At 42.9% G+C, this 24,103-nt stretch overlaps 1 protein-coding gene across 1 annotated transcript in view; it reads left to right on the forward strand.

The window, feature by feature from the left end:
* Positions 1–24,103, forward strand: part of DNAH8 (dynein axonemal heavy chain 8) — a 343,175-nt gene that overhangs the window by 176,731 nt on the left and 142,341 nt on the right. Inside the window, 4 exon segments of the mRNA XM_059716994.1 lie at positions 7,193–7,439; positions 16,791–17,032; positions 17,118–17,258; positions 20,326–20,563. Of these exon segments, the coding sequence (XP_059572977.1) occupies positions 7,193–7,439; positions 16,791–17,032; positions 17,118–17,258; positions 20,326–20,563 (868 nt within the window).

The following is a 24,103-nucleotide window of genomic DNA, read 5'->3' on the forward strand; positions in this document are numbered from 1 at the left end:
GGGAACTTGGCTTATTTAGTCTAGAGAAGAGAAGACTGAGAGGGGATTTAATATCAGCCTTCACCAGCATGCAGGGTGGTTTCAAAGAGGATGGAGCTAGACTATTCTTAGTGGTGGCAGATGACAGAACAATGAGCAATGGTCTCCAGTTGCATCAAAGGAAGTTTAGGTTAGATATTAAGAAGAATTTTCTCACTAGGAGAGTAGTAAAACACTGGGACAGGTTACCCAGAGAAGTGGTGGAATCTCCATCCTTGGAAGTTTTTAAGACCCAGCTAGACAAAGCTTTGGCTGGGATGATCTAGTTGGGGATGGTACTGCTTTGAGCAGGGGGCTGGACTAAATGACCTTCTGAGGTCCCTTCCAACCCTAATTTTCTATGATTCTGTAATTTGCTGTCAAAATATCTATGTAAATAATCCATTTTAGCACTTAATATTCCCTTTATTACATAAGTAATGGAATATTCCTCTTCTGATGGAATCCAGGAGTGGCTTATTGTTTTTTCTTGGAGTTCTATGACCAGATTGTGCCTTCTCAATTCTCAGTCTGTGGATTCTGACTCTGCTAGCTGATAGGGATATGTCTGTCAAAAATAGTAAGGTATCCTTCCCTGTTTTACAGAATATATGTTTAAGCACAAGGAGTGCAGTAGGAAGCCTGTGCTCATAACAGATTCCCATTTGGGGAGTCTTTCTTCTGCAATGCAGCATCTCTCTCAGTTCTGAGATGCATGATTCTTCTTTTCTGCCTACAGTTTCAGAATGCTGAGATTCTGAAACTGAGGTTCTGAGATCAGAATCTCAGAAACTGATTCTGAGATTCTCAGAGCTGGAGAGGGAGGGTGGGGTAGAATGGAGCCCCCTTGCTTCATGCCCCCCCTCCTGCTACTCCAGCTGGGGTATTGGGGGAAGCTAGGCTGGGCCCGTGGTGTGAGAGGGCTCCATTCCACCCTGCCCCTCCCCCTCGGCTCCAGCCAAGCCTCCTGAGTGCAGCAGCAACAGGTGCCAGCTACTTTGTCCAGCGCAAGCTGGAGGGAGGATGGATGTGGAACAGAACTCACTCATCTCATGAGCCCAGCTCAGCTCCCCACAATACTCCAGGGTAGCTGGGGGGGTGGGGGGAATGAGAACTGTGAGTCAAGGGGGTTCTGTTCCACCCTGTCCCCAGCGCGCCCTCCCCCCCCCCCCCCAGCCAGGCAAAGCTCAGCTGGCAGCTCTGTGCTGCTTCCTTCCCTCTACTTCCCCTGTTGACAGCCCCGGAGCCTGGGGCGGGGTGGGGGCGGGACTGGGGAGAGGGGTGTTTTAGAGGCTGCTGGAGTGCCCCCACTTCCTGGCTGGGACCAGTGGAGGCAGGCTTGATTCCCTCCAATCCAACAGGTGAATAACTGTTGGGGGGTTGAGGGGAGGGCTCTAACTCATGGCACTTTCTATAAAGTGCCATGAGTTAGAGCATGGCTGCCTAATGTCTGTAGGTACCCTGAATGTAAGGGGATGACTAGGGTCACTCTGAATGGAGCACACTAGGCCAGAGGATTACCAAAAGGTAAACCGGGGTCAAGTTAGGTATCTGTCTGAGTCCAGGATATCAATATGAAGGTCAAGACAAGGTTGTGGTCAGGGAAAGCAATTGATCCAAGTTGGAAGGTCCAAAACAGGAATAGAAGGAATCAGGAATATGCAGGAGGGTCCAAGCCAGAGGTTCAGAAAAGGGAATCACAAGCCAGAGACTCAGAGCACAGAGTTTAGGAGTTTCAAGCAGGCCAGAGGCATAAGGTGATCTGTTGCCCATTCAGTTCTCTTAACTGGGCCTTGGCTCATTACAATAGACTACAGTGCATAAGATTAACATTACTACCACCAGCAGTGCTTGTAAGTGAAAATGGGTTTGGAGTGCTTTGGTGGTCACAGGCAGAAAAGGTTCTTTGGGCAAATGTGATATCTTTTATTAGACCAACTAAATAGTTGGAAAATTTGTTCTTTGCAAGCTTTCAGGCACACACCCTTCTTCAGGCATAGGGAGAGTCTGTTGTTGTTTTGTGTTCTCCTGGATGGAATAGAAGCCAATATGCAAAATGCTGGTCTATGAAAACGCAAATGCTTGGCAGTGAGGATCAGAGGCCATGGGAAATAATAGATGTGAGACAGATGGTGTGGGGAAAGGGAAATATTGAGCTGCTGATAGAATGTAGCTGGTAAAACACAGAGAGGTTACCTGGGGTTATCGGATGTGCCATAAATAATATCTATTTTTAGTCCATGATTTTTTGTATTCAGTAGATTTATGAAGTGAAGTTCAGAAGGCTCATCAACAAAAGGTGTTTTGTAAATTCCCTTTGAGCATTAGAACTGAGAAATTGGAGAGAGAGTAGTTGTCTTGTGAGAAGTGGGCACCCACAGGTAATTGGGAATTTTTGTCTTTGATAGGTTTTTGGTGTGTGTTCATTCCGGTATGCAGTTGTTTGATCTCTCCTGCATATTTTCCATCAGGGCATTTAGTGCATTGGATGAGATATATTACTTTTCTGGAGGTGCAGGTATAAGATCTAGGAATGGTGATGGTTCTATTATGGGGTGTAATTATTGTAGAAGTGGTAGAGATATGTTGGCAGGTTTTACATTTCTTGTCCCAGCATGGTCTGGATCTATTCGGTGTGCTTTGGGCCATAGGAAATTTGTTTCTGGTGATGAGACTGGCAGGGTTTGGTTTAAAGGCTAGGGTGGATGGTTCTGGGAAGATCTCTTTAAGAACTGGGTCTTGCAATTGTTAGAGAATTTTCTGTGTAGGTTCCAGGGAGGGATGGTATGTCATAACTAATGGTATGCAATTCATGGGGGTTTTCTTTTTGAACTGCAACAATTCTGCATGTGGTATCTGGGTGGCTCTTTCAAAAATGTGTTCTCTCTCTCTGGAGGAGTGTCCTTGCTGAGTGAAAGGCCTTTTGAGATTTGTGATGTGATGATCACGGGTGTTCTCCTCAGTGCAAATTTGGTGATATCGGAGGACTTTTTCTTGGTGTGTTTAGGATGATTGCTGATCCTGTGCAGATACGTATATTGTTCTGTGGGTTTCTTGAATATGGTGGTTTGTATTTTACCATTCTGGATATTGATCATAGTGTCTAAAAAGGAAATATTGGTGCTGGAGTATTCAGGAGATAGTCTGATGGAGTGGTAATGATTACTGAATTTGTGATGGAAATCAATCAGAGATTGCAGGTTATTGGTCCAAATGATGATGTCGTCTATATATCATAAGTATAGTATGGGTTGAATGGTGCAGTTCTTGAGGAATTTTTCTTCCAGATGGGCCATAAAAAGGTTGGGATATTGTGGGACCATTTTGGTGCCCGTAGCTGTGCCCGTGGTCAGGAGGAAGTATTGGTTATTGAAAGTGAAGTTGTGTGTGAGGATGAAGTGTATACATTCAGTAATATTTTTAGGTCTATACTCTGATTTGTAATCTTACCCATGTAGATATGTATGGCAAGCTTTGATGCCATCCTGATGTGGGATGTATAAGCTGGTAACATCCGTGGTGGCTAGGGGGCTGTTGCTGGGCAGGTGGTCTATGTTTTTAAGTTTTTGTAGAAGGTCTATTGTTACTTGGACAAAACTTGCTGTTTGAGTAACAAGAGGTTTTAGGATGGATTCGATGAAACCTGATACTTCTTCAGTTAGGGTTCTATGGTTGAATATTATAGGTCTGCCTGGGTTCCCTTGTCTGTGGATTTTAGGGAGCATGTAAAAAGTACCTGGGCTGGGTAAATGGATCAAGTTCTGTAGTTTTTCTTGTAGTTCAGATGGAAATGATGTGATGGTGGTTTTGAGTTTTAAGGTGAAAAGGGGAGTTGAATTGTCCTTTAGTTTTTGTAATAGGTGGTGTCAGAGAGCTTTCTAGTGGCTTCTTTTATCTCATCTTCACAGTTAAGGATAACCATAGCTCCTCCTTTATCTGCTGGTTTTATAACTATTTGGTGGTTAGATCTTAGAGATTCTATGGCCCTTCTCTCTGAGAGGGAAAGGTTGTTATGGTGCCATTTGTTGTTTATTATTTCATTGTTCATTCTTTGTCTGAAGCAGTCAATATAGAGGACAAGGTTTGAATTTCATCCACTATGAGGTTTTCAATCTGATGTTTTTTGTTTTGGGGAGGCTAATCTTTTCCTTGATGTTGTCAAAGGATGAAGTGTTGTTTGAAGTGGATTAATTTTGGTTGTGGAACTGTTCCTTGAGATGGAGGTGTCAGAAAAATTATTCTAGCTCTCCATATTGTAGTATATTATTAGGGTATTTTTCTGGACAGAAATTAACGCCTTTAGAGAGGACAGATATTTCAGTTTTGGTAAGTGTGTATGGAGAGATTGATATAATATTTGAGGGTTGATTGGTTCTTTCAGTTTCATTGAGTATGAGGTTGGAATGTTGTGAGGTATTGGTGTTGTTTCTCTGATGGTTGTTTTGTGGCTGGGAAAGTTGTCCCTGTAGTAATTGGCTACATTTCTTCTTTTTATGTTGGATGGATGTTGTAAAAAATCTTTGATAGTCTCTTTGTATACATTGTATGAAGTTTGGGAAGATATCTGGATTTATCTCTTTTAAGTTGTTGCAGCCTGTGTCTATTTCCTTCCTGAGTTGCTCTCTTCTGGAGTAGGTTATGTGAAGGAGATGATTTCTAAGTTTTTTTGAAGTTCTCCTGGTGGTTACAGGTTGCTGTGCTTTGTACTGAACTCAGTGTTGGCAGTACGGATCAGTTTAGTACCTCCCCATGGGCACTCTGAATTCCAAGGTGACATAGGTGCCTAAAGGGGAGTCCTGAGTCAGCCCTAGCTTGGAGCAGGAGTTCAGGAGCTTGTTTGTGAACCAACACTTCTGTTAGCTAGTTCTGACTGCCTCCCTGCTTAGCACTTAGGTGGCTTGGATCACCCTTTGGAGGGGCTAGATTCTCCTAGTTCACTGTACAGGCAGCCCAAGTATCTAACCCTGTTGATTTGGATCATCCTCCTGAGACAAGGTGCTTATTTTTGTGCATTGCAATACCTAAATGAAGGTATCTGTAAGAATGTTTTGGATCTGGGCCTTAAGAAAATAATGGAAATAATGTGTCAGGCAGAAAGTAAACAAGTCTTTTCTAGGGCAGCTCACATAAATCACATGCTGAAACAGGAAGGAAGAAGAAAAAAAATAAAGGTATGATCATCCTTATTTCCCCCGAGAGTATTATGTCAATCTAGTATTTCACTTTTCTATATTAATGAATCAGAGTAGTCAAATTCCAGCTTCCAGGCAAAGCTCAGTTTCTTTAAATATGGAATCATAAATTATGAATTCCTAATAATAACAGTATTTCAACTTTATCTTTTCTTTCACTACTCACACTGTTCGTCACTCACTACTTTCCATTTATCACAGATTGTGGACCATGCTATGAGCTAGAATGAAAAATGTTGCCAAATAATTTTCTCTTTAAATAATAACCCCCAGTGAATCAGTCTACATAGGTAACATTATTTATTGAAGTGAGAGGTATGTATGTAGGTAATTCAATTTTGAAGCTAATAGCAGTTTTGTTTTACAGCTTTGAATCTATTTACAGATCTGGAAGAACTCTCCCAGAGCTCCTGGGAGCAAAATTGGACCATTGTTATAATCCTCAGGGAAGAGGGGCAAACTGTTCATTATGGGTTGTGGGGCTGCTGTTAGAATGAAAATTATAGAATTAGGGAAAGAAATTTTTCTTTCTTTGGCTCCTGAGGCTGTATATAACTCTAACTACGTCTTATGTAAAAAATGTCCTTGAGGTGTTCAGGTGCTATTATAAAGAAGGAGAAAAAAACACTTGAATCTAAGGCAGTATATAGCGCCTCATATTCAGTACTCATGATGTGACTGTAGAAACTGTGGTGACAGTAAAATGCTGGTTGTTTAGTTTGACCCTTCTTCTTGAAGTGCAGGACAGGTTTCTTGCTAGTTTTTTTAACGTGTCTTATTGTAGTTCCATGTTGGAACCTCTTCCAGTTTAAATAGATTAGGCCTAAACAAAAGCTAAGTACTGAATACTGTCCAGAATAGAGTATCAAGAGTTAAACAGATGCATAGTTGATATGAGCACTAGTATTTCTACTGTTAGTTGTCTTCATGCTTCAAGGTGCATTATATGTGCATCATTCAACAGTGTCAAGTGTCATTTGTACTATCATCACCCACATTTTCTCTTAAAAGGTGAAGGAATTTTTTCCCAGTGCAACCATCCTTTTTTTTTTTTCCTAACTATTTCTTCCTCATTTTTCTAAATAGTCACATGTAGTATTTTTCTGAGCATGTTAATTAGTTAATTAATGCTAATTATTAATTGTCTATCAAACAGATGTGAGGAGGCCCAAAACACATGTTTGATGTTATCATCGTATTGTATATGCACATTGTGAAAAGGACTGTCCTTGGTTAATAACAACTGTTTCTGCCACTGAAACTGTTTCTGCCATCTCTCTATCATAGTAGGGAAAATTAAAAAATGCATACAATCATAAAATATACTCAGTCAGAACTGAAGGTCATGCTGTGTGATGTGGCTATAGGCTGTTCTGTACTACTCTTTACTTTTTGTTATGAATAGCACTGGATCTTTTTTTAGAAAATACACTATAGTAAAATTATTTTGAGTTCATCTGAAGAGCTTGGTTTTTCAGGGAACTCTCCTAGTATACATTTAGGGCAGAATTTTATTTCTTGTAGTAGGTAACCAAAATGCAGTTCTGAGTTATCTGACTAAAGTGCTTGGGTGATTCTGTTACCCACTTTGGGCACATGGGTGCCTCCATTATTGGAACAGGGAGATATCTCTGCATTTCTGGAAGGCAGTCCTGTTCGTATAGTGGGGGCACATTCATGCCCAGGTAACTTAGAGTTGGTCACAAACTTCACTTTAGTTATCCACTAGGTAAAAGAAGTCTGTCTTTAGTGCTCCCAGGCTTAGACACTACATGTTAGTAGCAGTATATAAATACACTTTTTTAACCTTATGATTTTGAATTTTTTATTTTAAGAACTTTTTACTTTCTAGCATATAATGTATCTTACCTGAAACTGTAACTTTTATAAATATTATCTTTTGATATGATTTAAGATGAGCAAAAATATCCTTTTTAAATTAGCATAAAGTTTCTAAAAGGATTTTACTGCTTTTCTTATAGCTATATGAAACTTCTAAAGTACGCCATGGTTTGATGACACTTGGACCCAGTGGTTCTGGGAAAACAACAGTTATAACTATTCTGATGAGGGCAATGACAGAATGTGGGCATCCTCACAGAGAGATGCGCATGAACCCAAAAGCTATTACTGCTCCTCAAATGTTTGGCAAACTAGATACTGCAACTAATGACTGGACTGATGGAATCTTTTCTACACTGTGGAGAAAAACATTGAAAGCTAAAAAGGGTAGGCAAATATATTGTATGTGATATGATCAATAGATCTCATGAATGCTGTATTTAAAAAAAGCATCTTGAATTTGCAAATGTAGTAAAATGCTTCCTGTAATATATGAAGAAATATAAGTTTAATGATAAAGGTAAAGTACCTTCCTTGAGAGAAGGCTGTAGTTTCCCTGTTTCTTACTTCAACATGATAATACCTTATCTAAATATAAATCTACATATAGTCTAATCATTTCAGTTTTCCAGTTCAGTTCAGTACAGAGACTATGAAAAATGTTTTGCCGCTGTAAAGTCATATTCATGATTTATATGGATTAGTTTTAGTAGCTTTGAAATAATATTTTGCCATGGTCTGAAATGCTTTTAGTAACTTGTATTTAAATAACCCAGTATATGCTGTTGTAAAAGTCCTGTTCATAGTAATTTCATAGTTCTCTCTAATTTAAACAGTAAAATATTTTGATATAGGGAAGGAATCTTATTTCCTTATTCATGCATCATGAATATTTTGATAGCTTCAGCTAATGACAGTTCCTTTTTATTGCCTGTGAACTGGAAGGTGGAGTTCGATCGGTAGAATAGATATTTTTGTGGAGTTTCCTTTTTCTATATAGAAAACTCTTATTTTCCTTTTGATTCTTTTGATGGTATTATGATACTTCCCTAGTTGTTATTATTAACTGGAAGTCTGTGAAATTCAAAAACTGTCCATCTTGTGATACAAAAACTAATTTAAATGCATGTAAGACGCTTATTTTCCTTGGGAAAGGCCACATTAGTAAGAGAGATGCCATTTATTGGTCATTTTCAGGAAGAATTCAAGTATGAGAATCCTACTTCAAGATATTTTCACTTGAGAAATCCATGTTATTAGCCTCTATCCTGGGTTTATCTGGGCAGAAACTTCTGAGAAGAGGTATTTCTAGGAAGGAGAGCTACTACTTGGGAATGCTTATCAGTTGATACAATGTAATAGTTGCATTTTCATAGTCCTGTAGTGATGGAGTTAAGCTAAATCTCTGTAAATGTAAACCTGAATAGAATAGATTTAGTGTTGATGGTTGGTTATATTTATATCACTACAAGAGCATGCAGATATAATAAGTGCATTGTAACAGTTTATATCAATATCATTTGATACCACTACAGTTATTATCTCTACCCTCAACCATCCACTGTACCATACCATCAATCCTGAGATCCTTGGTACTAATGAAAATTGTTCATTTATCCCTCATATTGATTTCATTGGTGACTGCAATTCTGATTCCAGTCACAATGACACCTGTGCTATTCATATTTTTGGGTGCAGACAGATATAAAAATTGTAGCAGTATCAATTGAGACCAATATAAGCTATTATATCTCAAATATCACATTCTAAGGCTATAAGCAGTTATAATGTAACTGTTACATCTACAGCTCCTACAAGTGTACTGACACTGTTTCTTTCAGGGTTAAACTTAAGGTGTTGTTACACATTACAATCAGCACATGCTGAAGGGTGTGTTAAAGTTAGCACTAGCTGTGAGCAGTCACACAGTAAGGGTTAATACCCTCGGTAATGTGCACTGCACTGACCTGCTCCTACAGGGCTGGCTAGGAGCTAGAAGCTTTGCTTGCTGGATCTCTAAGATAGTAGAGGCTCCAGGATCAGGGCCTCATTAGCCCCTGCCTGGCCTGACCTGGGCCCCCTCCCCACCTGGACCTAGCCCCCTGGCCTTATCAGTTCCCCCTTCTTCCCATCTAGATAGAGACCTACTCACCTACCCTTCCCATGGCTCCTTTGCAGCTCTCTGCTCACTTGTGGCAGCCTCCAGGGGCTGGGCTGAGTCCAGAGAGTGGTATTGGTATCAGGCAGGTGGGTTTCACCCTCCCTGCCTGTCCCTTCCCCACTTGCTGCTGGAACAGTCTTGGCAGCACAGGTAATCAGGAGGCAGGAGTGGGGACAGATGAGAGGTCCCCAGGGGGCATGAGGGTGGGTGACCCTTGAGGAACAGGGGATAAGCCCTGAAGGACTGGGTGTAGGAGGGGTGAACAGTAAGGGACTAGGGGTGGCTGGGGGCAGGGAGCAAACCCCAAGGGACCAGAAGGTAGGAGGGCAGAGGGATGAGCCCCAAGGTGCCTGGAGTGGGAGGGTGAGCCTCAAGGGACAGAAGAGGTGGGGGGCAGGGGGGCATAATAGGAACAGGAGAGGAGGGAAGGGAACCTGTAGAGCACAGAAGGGAAAGAGGAGATGCTTAAGTTTAGGACTCCCTGGCTGCCAGCTCTCCCTGCTGTCGTTCAGAGCAGGATAAAATGTCCCCTGGAAGCAGTGCCTCCTGAGATGCTGGAGGGCTGCTCCCAACACAGATTAGCCCTATGGAGCAGTCTGATGCGACTGCAACTTGAGCTTCCTAATACCAGTTGAAGATAATCCTTACCTGAAGAGAATTATCTCTCAGACAAGCAGAAGGTAGTTAGTTTATCTTTCTACCTCAGAGTGTTTAAAAGTCCTTAACACATATGAAAGGTAACATGTAGCAACATCCTTACAGTGATTTTTCTAACTTGCATCCCTGCAGGAGCACACAGACATTATAATTACTTTGTAATAGCTGATGTTCTTTCCTGGGTGTCAGCTCTCCTTTCCTCTTTACAGTGGCTTAAATTTATGTTTCTCCATATCTTTTGTGGTTGGTAGCAACTCTCTCAAGATCACACCTGATGGTACTGAATCTCTGGCTGTCTTTAACCACTGTTTCAATTTTGACATTTACAGTTTTCAGTGCCAAGAGTTACTTCAGTGGCTTGAATTTCTTGTCAGCATCAGACTTATCTCATTTAGCCTTCATAAAGCTACTGCCCTACAGTGTCATCTAATGGTATGTACAGAAATGCTCCATGCACATTTTACAGCACTATAGTTTAGAGCACTTTTTATAACACTAAAGTTACAGCACTCTTAAACATGACAGAAGTGCAGAGTACAGAAGTTATTCGAAGCACTATAGGTTACTAAAGCGCTGTAAAATACAGCGCTTCAGATTTAATACCTCATTTAATAAGGGTTAATTTAAAGCTCTGTACCCATTTTTAGAGTGCTGCAAAACCATGCACTTGTGTTAAGTCATGGCAGTAAAGTGCTTTAAATGACCAGAAAAGCAACTTCTGTACACACCTTAAGGCACTATTGACTGGCAACAGAAAAGAACTCATTCCCTGTACATCTACTACCCTACCAGGAAGAGTTTTTCTGTTTCTAGAGGAACATTCTCATACCTCACCCGAATCAGAGGACAAGAGAAAGTCTTCCTCTGTGTGGCCTGTTGCTTCCTGTTACAGGTCGCCCTCCCCAGTGCCATCTTCCCTGTTAATCTGCAGCTTACGTGGGGCGCCCTTGGAGTCTGCTTTGGATCTCTTATGTCCCAACCTCTACTCGCCTGCCATGTCTTGATGGAAATTATTGTTGATGTTCTTGCAAGCGGGAGACTGCCTATTGTATTTTGTATGTTGGGGTCTTTCGCCTACACGGGCCTGACCCTTGTATTTCTCTAGCTAGGCCTCCCTGTACAAAACCCACCAAACGGGGTTTGACTCTGAGACTCTAGCCTTTTCCGGTGTCAGGCCTTGTTACAATTTGTCCCCCTAGTCCTCGGGCTCTCCGCAGCCCTGTCTCGCACTGCGCCTTCACTGGCACTCGGGCTCTCTGCAGCCCTGTCTCACACTGCCTTACTAGTGCTTGGGCTCTCCGCGGCCCTGTCTCGCACTGTGCCTCACTGGCACTTAGGCTTTTCGCAGCCCTGTCTCATACTGCGCCTTTACTGATGCTCGGGTTGTCTGCAGCCCTGTCTCACACGGTGCCTCTCTGGCGCTTGGGCTCTCTGCGGCCCTGTCTACCTCTGTGCCCTCTCTGGCGCTCGGGCTCTCTGTGGCCCTGTCTTGCTCTGTGCCCTTTCTGGCACTCAGGTTCTCTGCAGCGCTGTCTTGCTCTGCGCCCTCTCTGGCACTCGGGCTCTCTGTGGCCCTGTCTCCCTCTGTGCCCTCTCTGGCACTCAGGTTCTCTGCAGCCCTGTCTCGCTCTGTGCCCTCTCTGGTGCTCGGGCTCTCTTCAGCCCTGTCTTGCTCTGCGCCCTCTCTGGCACTCGGGCTCTCTGTGGCCCTGTCTCGCTCTGTGCCCTCTCTGGTGCTCAAGCTCTCCACAGCCCTGTCTCGCACTGCACCTTCTCTGGCGCTCAGGCTCTCTGCAGCCCTGTCTCACTCTGCACCCTCTCTGGTGCTGGGGCTGGTGCACCCCAAATGCTGCGCCCTCTCTGGCACTGGGGTCAGTGCACCCCAAATGCTGCGCCCTCTCTGGCACCGGGGTCAGTGCACCCCAAATGCTGCGCCCTCTCTGGCACCGGGGTCCCCACACTACCGTGGGTCCCCTATGAGGCCTCCTCCTTCCCCTAATCACCTCACCCAAGCCACTGGTTTTAGTCAATAATCAAAAAGAAAAACAAAATAATAACTGCCACCAGTCAATATCATCAAGCAAAGCAGCAGGTCAGCTTACATTTGCAGGCTTTGTGCTTCAGCTCTTGACCATTAGCTACAGTCCTTGTTGTGGTGCAGCTGCCATCTTTCCACAGCTTCGTAGTTCCTGCCCTTGGACCACTCACCCAGCTTCTCTGTGGAGTTTTTGGAGGCACTCCTTCCCCTTCGGGTGCTGTTCCCCTTACTGCCGCTCTGCCCAGGGTTTTTATAGTCCTGCCTTTTCCGGTCAGGTGACTAGCTGGCCAGGTTCAGCATTTAACCCTTTCCTTACCAGCACTCCATGCCCAGAAAGTTCTGGCCTTCAAGGGGCAGGTCTGCTTTCTGATGACAGGGTTAGGGTTCCCTGTTACACTTCTGTACTTTCTAAACCTCCCATAACAGATAGCAATTCCAGACTCTGAACCATAACCAAACAAGGACCAAAGAAAGACTCTTGTTACATGCCACGCTGGCTTCTAGCACCCTGTACTTATTAAATTCCCTGGAATTTTGAGGTGCATGAGGAATTCCCCATCACGGAAAACTGGTATCAGCTGCCTGTTCCGGACCAAGGTTACCAACTCCATAGCCTCCAAGAAGTTCATTTTGTTTTCTCCTCAGCTATGTTTGTGAAATCACCATCTGACCAAGATGTTCAGGTGACTGGGTAATCTTTCCATGGTCTTGTACAGTATAACCTCATAAATCTATACATCAAAAATTCAGAATTATTGAAAATCCTGCACTTTTTAAAACTACACTCCATTGGGGAGTAGTAGTGGCTGGTCCTGGAGCAGCAGAGGGGGAAGTTTGCATGCGGCGCCTGCTGCTGCCATCCACCACCCCATGTCACTGCTCTGCATGTGGCCACTGCTCAGAGAATGGCCACTGCTATCCTCCCCCTCCTCCTGCCACTCTGGGACCTGCCACTGCTCTGGTTTTAAAAATCTGGAATTGTCACATTTCCGGCAGGTGCTCGGTCCTGAGCATGCCGGATTCATGATGCTATACTGTATTGTCTTTGTCCCCAAAAGAAGCAGTAGCTCCCAGACATCAACATCTTCAAGACTGAGTCTTGAGGATAGCTTCAATTGTAGAAATCTCAAGTAAGGATGGTCCAGAGTAGACTAGGTAATCTTCTGGACATTTTGCACATATCAGTAAAAATGAAGAGAGAAATAAAGAATAAGAGGAGAAGGATGGGAGAAATGTTCTGTCTGCTTTTAATACATACAAAGAGGTAAGTCAGGGAAATTAAGATGCAATGATTGATAAAGGAATACTGAAGGCAGGAGAACAGAAAGCAAGGAGGAAGAAAGTACTAATATTGATTAAAACATTTTTTGGATAAACTATACAGCTAACAGAAAGACTGAATTAAGTATTTCTAGGATACTAGTTGTGATGAGTAAAAAATCATTGAAATTTTGTGTTGATGCAAACAGCCTCAGCAATGAAATGGATGAACTGAGACTACTTTTACATCACTTGTGATGTGAAATTGGCTAATGTTAGGTATACCTATAACTAGCAATCATGTCTAAAACTCAGGAACTTAAGTATATGTTAGAATTAGAAAAAATATAAAGGTAGGGTTAACATAGTTCATTAAACTAGACTGTGAAAAATAACATGAATTAAACAGAATGAGCGTGTGTCAAAATCTCTCAAGGGAAGGATGGTAAAAGAAGTTCTATTGGTGTAGTTCTGGGAGTCTGCTGTAGATCCTAGGGAGAAATTTTAACATAGAAAGAGATTTCTTTAATAATATTACAGAAATTTCTGTTTGTGTCAAAATCTGACCTTAGGATCTACAACAGACTCCTAGCACTACACTAGTAGCACTTCGTTTACCATCCTTCCCTAAGATGTTAAGTTAGAAGTTAAGTCTAGGAAGTCAGGAAGTGAAGTTAGAGATTTCTCTGATAATATTGCAGAAATATTTTACTTAACTTCCTAGATATAGATTGGTGAACAATACCATGAATAATGGCAAGGTATAAATATTTATGGCTATGATAAATGACAGGTTTTGGTTATTTTACTAAATTGTCATTGAATCAAGAGATAATGATAGTTTAGATGTTGTTTTGTTAAAGTAAGAGTATTATAGAAAAGCCAGCCGTGGAAAATGATCTTGAGAATATGGGTTGATTCATTTTAAACTAAATGGAAGAAACTTGGAGAAATGAAGGGACTAGGTCAGGGCTGGGCAAAATGTGGCCCACAGGCTGGATGCAGCCCGCCAGGCCATTCTATCCGGCCCGCAGGGCCCCTAAAAAATTTAGTAAATTAATAGTTATCTGCCCCTGGCTGCCTCTCATGCAACCCTCAATGGCTTGCCAAAACTCAGTAAGTGGCCCTCCACCCAAAATGATTGCCCGCCCCTGGACTAGGTAGTGAATTCGACTGGACTGAAAAACTCAATGACTTTGCTGTGAAGAAATATTGTATGTTTTTAAGTCAAAAATGCAAAAATTATTTGGATTTTTCATTCCTGTCAAGAGGAAAAAAAACTGTATGAAAGGGCTCCAAACATGTGGATAAGTAACCACCTCAAAACCAATATTGGAGTAGAAATCCTACAAGGAATAGGAAAAAAGACTTATCAGCAAAGATTGCTTTAACTTATCAGTCAGAAAGTGTAGGAATAAAGTGAGTATTGCAAAAATGAGTCTAAGTTACCCTTTAAAAGAAATTAAAGCAAGCAGGAAGACAATGGATATGTCTGTCTATAGGATCCCAAGACAAAATACTTTCTCCCAGGAGAAATGCAGCATTTGTTTACATCCTGAGAGACATAAGCTGAAACACCAATGGCATAAGAAGCTGGTTCCTTCAGCCAAAAGGGCTATTCTGTATTCATTTAACAGATGAGAATAGCAAATTACGAAGTAACGTTAGCAAAATGTGTTTTTATTTATCAGGATTCCATACTTAGATTGGTTGAACATCTGTCTCAGGAATCCAGGAAGGAGTCTAAGCATCAGCCACCCCATGTCTTAGCTATAGCAGCAAAGGCAGATGGAATGGTAGCAACAGCAGGAAGAGCTGGGGCCAGGCACACCAGTCAACACCAGCAGCAACTGGGGACTTTGAGTTCCCCCTCCCACTCCTGCTCTCCAGTGCTTGGCCACCCCCTTCCTCTCTCCAGAGCAGGATTTAGCCAAAAGCCCTTTCCTAGTCCTGCTCAGCAAGGCTTTGCTCAGGGTGAAAACTTGCTAGTTGTACTTCCAGAGGGCTGCAGTGTGTTTAACAAAAATAATTTTCAGTGGCTCACATTATAGATTCATAGATGTAGGGTCGGAAGGGACCTAGATAGATCTTCAAGTCCAACCCCCTGCCCTGGGCAGGAGAGAATACTGGGCTCATATGACCCCATCTAGGTAATTGTCAAGCCTCCTGTTAAAGACCCCCAAGGTAGGAGCCAGCACCACTTCCCTTGGAAGTTGGTTCCAGATCCTAGACACTCTGACTTTGAAATAGTGTCTTCTAATGTCCAGCCTGAACCTACTCTCAAACAACTTATGGCCGTTATTCCTTATTCCTTGTTACTCCGGAAGGTGCTCGGGTGAACAGGGTCTCTCCCATTCCCCACTGGTCCCCCCTGGTAAGTTTATAACTCATGCATTCGGTGATCTTTAGTTAAAGTGCCCCCATTGCCATTTTTCAGTGTAGGGGTGCTGATGCATATGATGCTCCAGGTGCTTTAATTAGAGTGGCTTTCAGAGCAACTCAGATTAAAGCACCCCCCCACCCCCACAATCCCAAAGCATATGTATAAACACCCTTAGGCCCTACTAAATGTTCAAATTAAAGCTGGATAGAAACCAGCTATAAAGTTGTTATGTATTTTCAAGTACTAACTTCATAGCTGTTTGACTCTTTTATAGATGGGTAGACATGTTTATAGCATGTTAATTAGTTTGCACATGTGGCTAGTCTAAATGTATTGTTCAATTAACATGTTAATTGCATAATATATATAATGCGTGGCAGGAGCCTTAGAATGAAACCCTTGGGAATCAATACTAGAAAGAAGAGAAAGATGTGTTTTATATTAACCAACTTTTGATGTTGACTGTATTGCTTTTGCAAGCCACTTTTCTTCCTTTTCCTCTAATTCAGAGCCCAGTTCTATATGGCTTTAGGAGCTGAGCAAAAATGAGAGACCAGGGTAATAGTACTGAGGAAGTAGCATGCTGTAGGCAATACCCTACTTTGCTCTCTCAACTTTTTATATACCGTGGCTCTAATTTCAGAGGGTCTCACAAGCAATGTGGATTGCAGTCCACTTTACTAAAGGATGTAAATCAGGACTAGGCAAGCTTTTGGAGCAGTAGGCTGGATCAACCCTCCTAGAGTTCATGGTAGGCCTATGCTCCCAACCCAGGCCACTGCTGTAGCTGCTGCTTCTCCCTACTGCCCAGTCATGGTGTGGGCAAAGCCCTACCTTTTCCCCCCAGCTGCTTGGCTGCAGCTTGGGCAAAGCCTGTCCTGCTGCAGCCCAGTATGAACTCCAGCTGCAGTGCTGGCACAGCTTCTTCCCAGCTCTGCAGACTAGATTCTGTGGATGTGGGGGCCATATGTTGCTAATTCCTGGTGTAAACTATTTATATATATAAATCTTTGGGGTAACAGGGCTCAGAAGATGTGCGTGTTGCCCCCAGCTGCCAATGATGAGGTGTACAGCTGCTACAGTGGAGTACTGTAAAGGCAGTACTGTTGGAACATAAGATTCACTATAGATAAATCATTTTTATATGATGATTTAGGTGTTTAAAGTATCTTCTTTTAAATGTATTGTACAGCCATTTTGGTGTAAAATACCAATTCTTTCTCTTTCAATTTTTTCCAGGTGAGAATATATTTTTGATTCTAGATGGTCCAGTAGATGCAATTTGGATTGAAAATCTAAATTCTGTTTTGGATGATAATAAGACACTAACTCTGGCTAATGGTGATAGAATTCCTATGGCTCCTACCTGTAAGTTGTTATTTGAGGTTCACAACATTGAGAATGCCTCTCCTGCAACAGTTTCTCGGATGGGCATGGTCTACATCAGTTCCTCTGCCCTCAGCTGGAGACCAATATTACAAGTAAGACTAAGACTGAAGAGCATTACCTACTAGTTTTATTTTGTTGTACTGTGTGTATAGATGTGTTTTTTTTTCCCCCCCACAGGCATGGCTGAAGAAACGCTCTTCACAAGAAGCTGATGTTTTACAAAATTTATATGATAGAATCTTTGAACCAACATATACATATATGAAGTTAAACCTTAATCCAAAAGTGGAACTTCTAGAATGTAACTATATTATGCAGGTAAAGCAGATATTGCCATGCAAATTAGTTTATATTCGTGTATGAATTAATTCTATAGCCAAGTGTGTAGAAACAGCAAACAGAACAATCATTTCTATGAATACTGTTCAGTGTACAGTAAAACTGCATTTAAAAAAAATGTACCCCAACAACTAGATGGCCAGAAATTGGTACTAAGATATACAAGAAAGCCTTTTCTGTTTCCAGCTTGGGTGAAACTGAACTTTTCCTCTATATCTGCTCTCAGTGAAATCTCTAAATTTACTTAAGCAAGGAGTTTTGTGGGTAATATTTTTATTAGACCAACTGCATAGTTGGGATAGAAGGCAAAGGGACCTGAAGAAGAATTCCCTGCATTTAAAAGCTTGTCTAAATCTATACCAGCCATGCATTTGATCCAATAAAAGATATCATCCACAGAAATTCTTGCCTCACATACTTCCTGGACCATTGTCTACAACATCACACCAAAACTAAATCTATTTAAGATGTTTGAAAATTTAAAATCAGCATAGTTCTGTTCCAGTTGTCCTTCAAATCTCCATCTTTATTTTGTACATTTTTATGAGCCCATTTTCCATTCTTTTGAGATAAATGGAAAATTCCATTCTCCCTTTCCAAACAAAATGGGTATAACAGGTTTTTGTCAATCTATCCATTTATCTTAAGACATTCTGCTGTGATTTGATTTTTTTTCCCTAAAGGTATATTATTTTTTCAGTCTTTCAGTGGCTACTTTAAATTTGACCAACATATTCTTTTCATAGAAGACATCAAGCTCTGCTATCTTTTCTCCATTATTAAATGTAAATGTTATTTTTGTGGGGATCTGTTAAGGTTATTAGAAAAATGTTCTCCTCCTCTTCCTTTTCTCCTTTAAAGTAATAGTGACTTTTCCTTATTTATCTTTTATTGGACCTTTCCTCCTGTAACTAAAATCTCCAGCTAGTTGTTTAATCATTTTATAAAGTATTTCTATGTCTCTCCATTGCAGCCATTTCAACTGCCAGTGCCTGTCTATCAATATATACTCTTTCTATCCTATTTTTCACCTTTATTTTATTCCTATATTCATCTCTTTGTTACTTACCTTAGGCCTAGAGTAGATTTAATTTCTCCTGCTTGCTTTCTTTACCAACATCCCACATGTCATATCTAATCCACATTTTTGTATATTAATTCAAAGAGCAGCCTCAGAAATTTTATCCCTTAAGGGAGAGAAAATAGTGGATAGAAAGTTTTACTTGTTATTCTGTGAAATCAGGAATTTAGGGTTTTTTTTGGTTTTGGTTCCCTTCTTCATGATGGGGGAGGGGGGTGCTTACTGGGTCAACCCCATTAATTGACAGTCTTCCCTCCCTGGGAAGTAGGAAGGCAGTCAGTTGGTAGTTGGCAGCTGCTGAAAAGCAACCACTGTCACAGAGCCCAGGGAAGCATTTTTTTGTGGTGGGAAGCCTCCCAGTTTCCCCTGCAGGAAAATAGTTCCCATTTATTGCACTCCTCTGGGCCAATGCAGAGCAGTGTAGGGGGAGGCAGGGGGATTCTGCTGCAGCAGCAAGGCTTGCTAATGAGAGGAGTCTTGCATCTGCTGCAGAACTGTTTCCTGCCATTTTCCTGCCTATTGGTGGAACAGGAGGCATGTAGGGATAGGGGGGGCACATCTCCTAAAGCTACAAGTCTGTCCAACTCCAGAAGCCTTGCAGCAGCAGCATAGCTGCTTACCCATCCCACCAATCAGCTGGTTGAATAGACAGCCAGGGGTAGGAGGGATATTCTTCTGTTTCAGGAACCCTCCTGGTGAGGGAGAATTCTCCCATGGCTACAAAGCTGCCCTAGCACAAGGAGTCTTGCATCTGCAGCACAGCTGTCCCTACTCCCCAGCATACCTCCAAGTGAAACTGAAGGGATGCACTTGGCAGGGGCTCTTCTGCCATGGTGGAAACCCTCACAGAACTCCAGGAGGGTTCCTGCTGCAGGACAATGCCCCCTGCCCCCCCATTTGGCCAATCAACTGAATGCCAAGATAGGCAGGGAGGTAGGGGGGTGATATTCTTCTTGGAACCCTACCAGGGCTCCAGGAATGCTCCAGCCCCAGGCACATCTGCCTTCCCACCACTGCACTGTTCTGGGTATAACTAGAGGAGTGCACCAGGTTGGGGCTCTTCTACCGTGGTAGAAACCCCCTTAAGACTCTAGTCCCCCTTTTCCTGCTAATCAGTTGATTGTTGAGACAAGGGCAAGGTCCTTATAGGGGACCCTGACAGCTCCCCCCGGGGTGGGCGGTCAGAGCCAGTATTCTTCCTCGCTCCACCTTAGAGAAAGGGAGGGAAAGCAGAGGACTGCAGAATACTGGGTGTCCTCAACATTCAAGAGAATTGTACAGCCAATCCAGTTAGTTCCAGAAATGAGAGAGTGATCTGCCTGATTGGAAGAGGTAGACATTTCTTGCAGAAGAGCCATTTTTCTTCTTCAAGAAAGCATTTGAAAGGCTTTTCTCCTGGCACAAATATAATTCCTGTACGTGGCATTTGAGAGAGGTGGATCTACCTGCATAGAACATACTTGGTGTTCTGAGGCAAGACACTTATTCCTTGACCAAGTGATTATATAGGCTTAAATGTCTAGTAGGAATAAAGAGATTTATTTTAGTGAATTAATTGGCTACATTCCATTTAAGTCCAATTTAGGGCACTTAAAGTTCACATACAATCTGGCCCTTACCTTTTCATTGTTTCTGATAGGTATTAGGTACCTGGTAAATTGGAAAATCCCAGCAGGTAAGTATTTTTTATGCACTTAAATATCTTTAAATATTTGGACCATTGATTTCTAATAAGAAGGGGTTCTAAATGCCCAAATTACTTTGGAAAATGAGAGTTGGGTTCCAAACTCATATAAGCACAAAAAATGTTGGTAGTTTTACTGTGGCTTTACTTATTTTTTGCTATTTTTCCTTGTGTTTATCAACTTAGATTGCTTTTCAGAATCTGTGTTTTATGTTTGGATATATTTGAAGGTAAAAAATGGTATAGTGTTTTCTTAATGCTCTTTTTATTATTATTTTCAGTCTATTCATCTTTTGGAGGGTTTGATTCCCTCAAAGGAAGAAGGCGGTATTTCAACTGTATTCCATCTTCATAAATTGTTCAGCTTCGGGCTGATGTGGAGTTTAGGTGCCCTTCTGGAACTGGATAGCAGGGATAAACTTGAAGCCTTCATTAGAGCTCATGATAACAAATTAGATTTGCCAGAAATCCCTGTAGAAACCAATCAAACAATGTATGAGTTTTATGTTACTGATTATGGTAAGAGAAAACACACTGGAATTCTTTTTTGATATTTGGTTATTTTTCTAAATAAATATGTAGCTTACAAATAAAAAAAAAAAATGGGCTGCATTTCTATACTATCTTGTTTCCTGGTTACCCTTTTCCTTCTTGCCAGTAACCTAGCAATGCACTAGTTTTATGGGATCTGAATATTATACTTTGGATGATACCTCTAGAAAAATGATTTAAGCACTAATGGGATTTTAGGGGAGGGTTTAATATTATTAGTAAGAGTTTTTATCCCTTTTGTTTTTAATTTTTTTCTCATGACCTCTTTCTGTTGAGTGCCCTTGAACAGTCTATAAATTAGAGAATTTTCATGGATGTTTTTTCAACTTTAAATTAATTTTACTTTTATTTGGTACTTTATTTTCAACTTTAAAGTATTTCTTCATGATTATTTTTTCTTGCTATAAACTGTCTCAGTTTTCTCTTAATAATATATTATTATTATTATTATTATTATTATTATTATTTTATTTGATAAGCTCCAACAACATGGTTTGGACTAGATAGTATTTGTTTGGGAAAGGTGGTGAAGGGGATATAACAGTAGGAGTCTATTACAGACCTTCTAACTCAGAGGAAGATCTTGACTACGAATTCACTAGGGAACTGGCAGAAGCGGCACGCTCTCATTGTGTAGTTGCCATGGGTGACTTCAACTACCCTGACATCTCATGGGAAGAGTATTCTGGCAAACCTGATTGGTTGTGAAGCTTCCCCACTTGCACTGACAAACTTTACTTGTCTCAAGAAGTCTACTGACCAACAAGAGGCAAGGCATTGCTGGATCTGGTACTGGCCAAAGGGGGTGATCTAGTGAGTGACCTGAAAATCAAAGAGAAGCTGGTAGACAGTGATCATGAGTTGATCACTTTCTCTATCCATCACAAAGCTGGCAAATCAACCAGAAATGCAGAAATTCTCCACTTCAGGAAAGCCAACTTCCACAAATTCAGGAGGCTGGTTGCTAGGGCCCTCAGAGGCCATTATCTGACAGAGAGCAGAGTGTATGATGAGTGGTTGCTCCTTAAGGACACAATCCTTAAAGCACAAAGGGAAGTCCATCCCAGCCTGTAGGAAAGGTAGCAAAAGGCTTGGGCGACCGCCTTGGCTAAATAGAGAACTCATGGACCTCCTGTATCTTCAAAGAGAAGCCTGTAAAGGATGGAAGTCAGGTAACATCACCAAGGAGGAGTATTCAGCACTGGGCCTCACCTGTAGGGAGCAAACTGGGAAAGCTAAGACAAACTCAAACTGGCTACAGAAATCAAGGACAATAAAAAGTCCTTCTTCAGATACGTAGGTAATCAGAAGAAAAACAAGAGCAACATTGGACCCTTGCTAAACCAAATGGGGACAACTGACACCCTGGAAAAAGCTCATCTTCTTAATGATTACTTTGTGTCAGTGTCACAGGGCACATCAGTGCCTGGCTCCTAAGGAGTGAAAACTGCCTGGGAGAGAGACCTGGCCGAACATAAGGGGGACAGCTGCAGGTTGCTGGGGCAACTAATGGGAGTCAGCTGGCCAGAAGGGGGCAGGGCCTGGCCCTTATAAAAGCCCAGGGCTGAGGCCAGGCTGGCAGTTCTCTGCCAGCAGCTGGAGAGGCAGGAGCTCACTCAGCCAAGCTATGGGGAGAAGTCTGAGGGGCAAGTACAGCTCATGATAGCCCTGAGAGGATTGGGCACTCAAGGTTTAGCCAGGGGGCTTTATGTTTGTGTTACAGCCAGGAGGCTTGTGTTTGTTTGGCTCTGTTAGTACACCCGGAGACTTGGGTGAGGCTGGTTGGGTTGGAGGAGGCCTCAATCACAGGGACCCCAGAGAGTGTGGGGTGCCCTAGCGCCAAGAGGGCGCATTATTTGAATAGCACCAGGGAAGGCGCAGCTTGCACGCCAGTGCGTGAGCTACTGGTGGCGAGGAGCGCGGCCAGTGGGTCGCGGGCGCAACCGGTGGGTTGCAGACAGGGGACCGAGACCCCGGATTGCGTGCGGGGTACATAGACCCCAGCCCCAGAGAGGGGCGATTGAGCCCAAGTGGGGGCATAGGACTTATAGGGACCTGCAGCAGTGTGCGGGGACCCCGGCGCCCAGGAGGGCGCAGCATACGGGGTGTATAGACCCAGCCCTAGGGAGGGGCATTTCTGAAGCCCCAGCGTGGGCGGGGCGAGCTCCCAGGACAGGGGCCATTTTGTAAGCCCAAGCGGGGCACAGCCAGACGCCAGTGAGGGCGCAGTTTATAGGGGCATAGACCCCGGCCCCAGGGAGGGGCGATTGAGCCCAAGTGTGGGCATAGGGAGCCCCAAAAAGGGGGCAGCATAGCGAGTCTCCGAAAGGGGGCAGAAGAGAGATGACAGCACTTACATCTGCGAGGCTTGGGCTGCGGTATTAGGGGAGGTTGGAGCCGCAGAGCGCCCCCCCCGGCATCGGGGCATTATAATGGGCAGCCTCCCGCTAATTAATTAATTAACATCAAGACGTGGCAGGCGAGAAGGCGGGCGGTTGCCGCAGGAACAGGTGAGCGGGCCGCAACTTGGCTCGGAAGCGATGCCTGTTACAGTCAGTCTTCTGCCAGCCTAAGGGGATCACCCTGCCTAACAAGATGCAGGATTGCCAGGGTATGGGCAAACATATGCCCATCATTGGTGAAGATCTTGTGAGGCAACACCTTGAGAGGTACAAATCAGTTGGCCTGGATGGAATGTACCAAAGAGTGCTAAAGAAACTGGCTGACATCATAGCGCAGCCAATGCTGAGGATATTTGAGAACTTGTGGCACTCGAGAGGTTCATGGAGATCGGAAGAGGGCCAATGTGGTGCCTATCTTCAAGAAAGGGAGGAAGAAAGACCCAGGGAACTATAGGCCAATCAGTTTGACCTCAATCCCTGGTAAGATTTTGGAAAAAATCGTCAAAGAAACCATTAACAACAGGCTAATGGAAGGCAACATTCTGAGAGATGTTGCCAACATGGCTTCATTGCAGGTAGATCTTGCCTGACCAACCTTATTTCCTTCTATGATCAGGTGACGCATTACCTGGACAAAGGAGAAGAAGTCGATATTATATATCTACATTAGAAAAAAAACAACTGGGGAACTGAGGCCTCGACAACCTTATGGTCTGATGGCTGGGGAACTGTCTCTGTGGTTGGACCCAGAGAGTAATAAACAATGGAACCATATCTGCATGGCACATGGTGACCAATGATGTCCCCCAGGACAGTACTTGGATCAGTACTCTTTAATGTATTTATAAATTATCTGGATTCAGGTATCAGAAGTGGACTGGCTAAGTTCACTAATGACACCAAATTATGATGAAGCGTGGTCCACTAGAGCAGGGGTTTTCAACCTTTTAAAATAAATGTACCCTTGGCAGCTGGATGTGATGCAGTGGCAGCGCGGGGTGGTGGATGGTGGCGGCAGCCACCGCATGCAAGTTCCCTCCCTCCCTCCTGCATCCAGCTGTCCAGGCAGATCCTGTGCAGCCCACAGAGGGGCACTGCTGCCCTC

Source organism: Alligator mississippiensis, chromosome 1 (genome assembly GCF_030867095.1).
Source record: "Alligator mississippiensis isolate rAllMis1 chromosome 1, rAllMis1, whole genome shotgun sequence".
NCBI classification, from domain to species: Eukaryota; Metazoa; Chordata; order Crocodylia; family Alligatoridae; genus Alligator; species Alligator mississippiensis.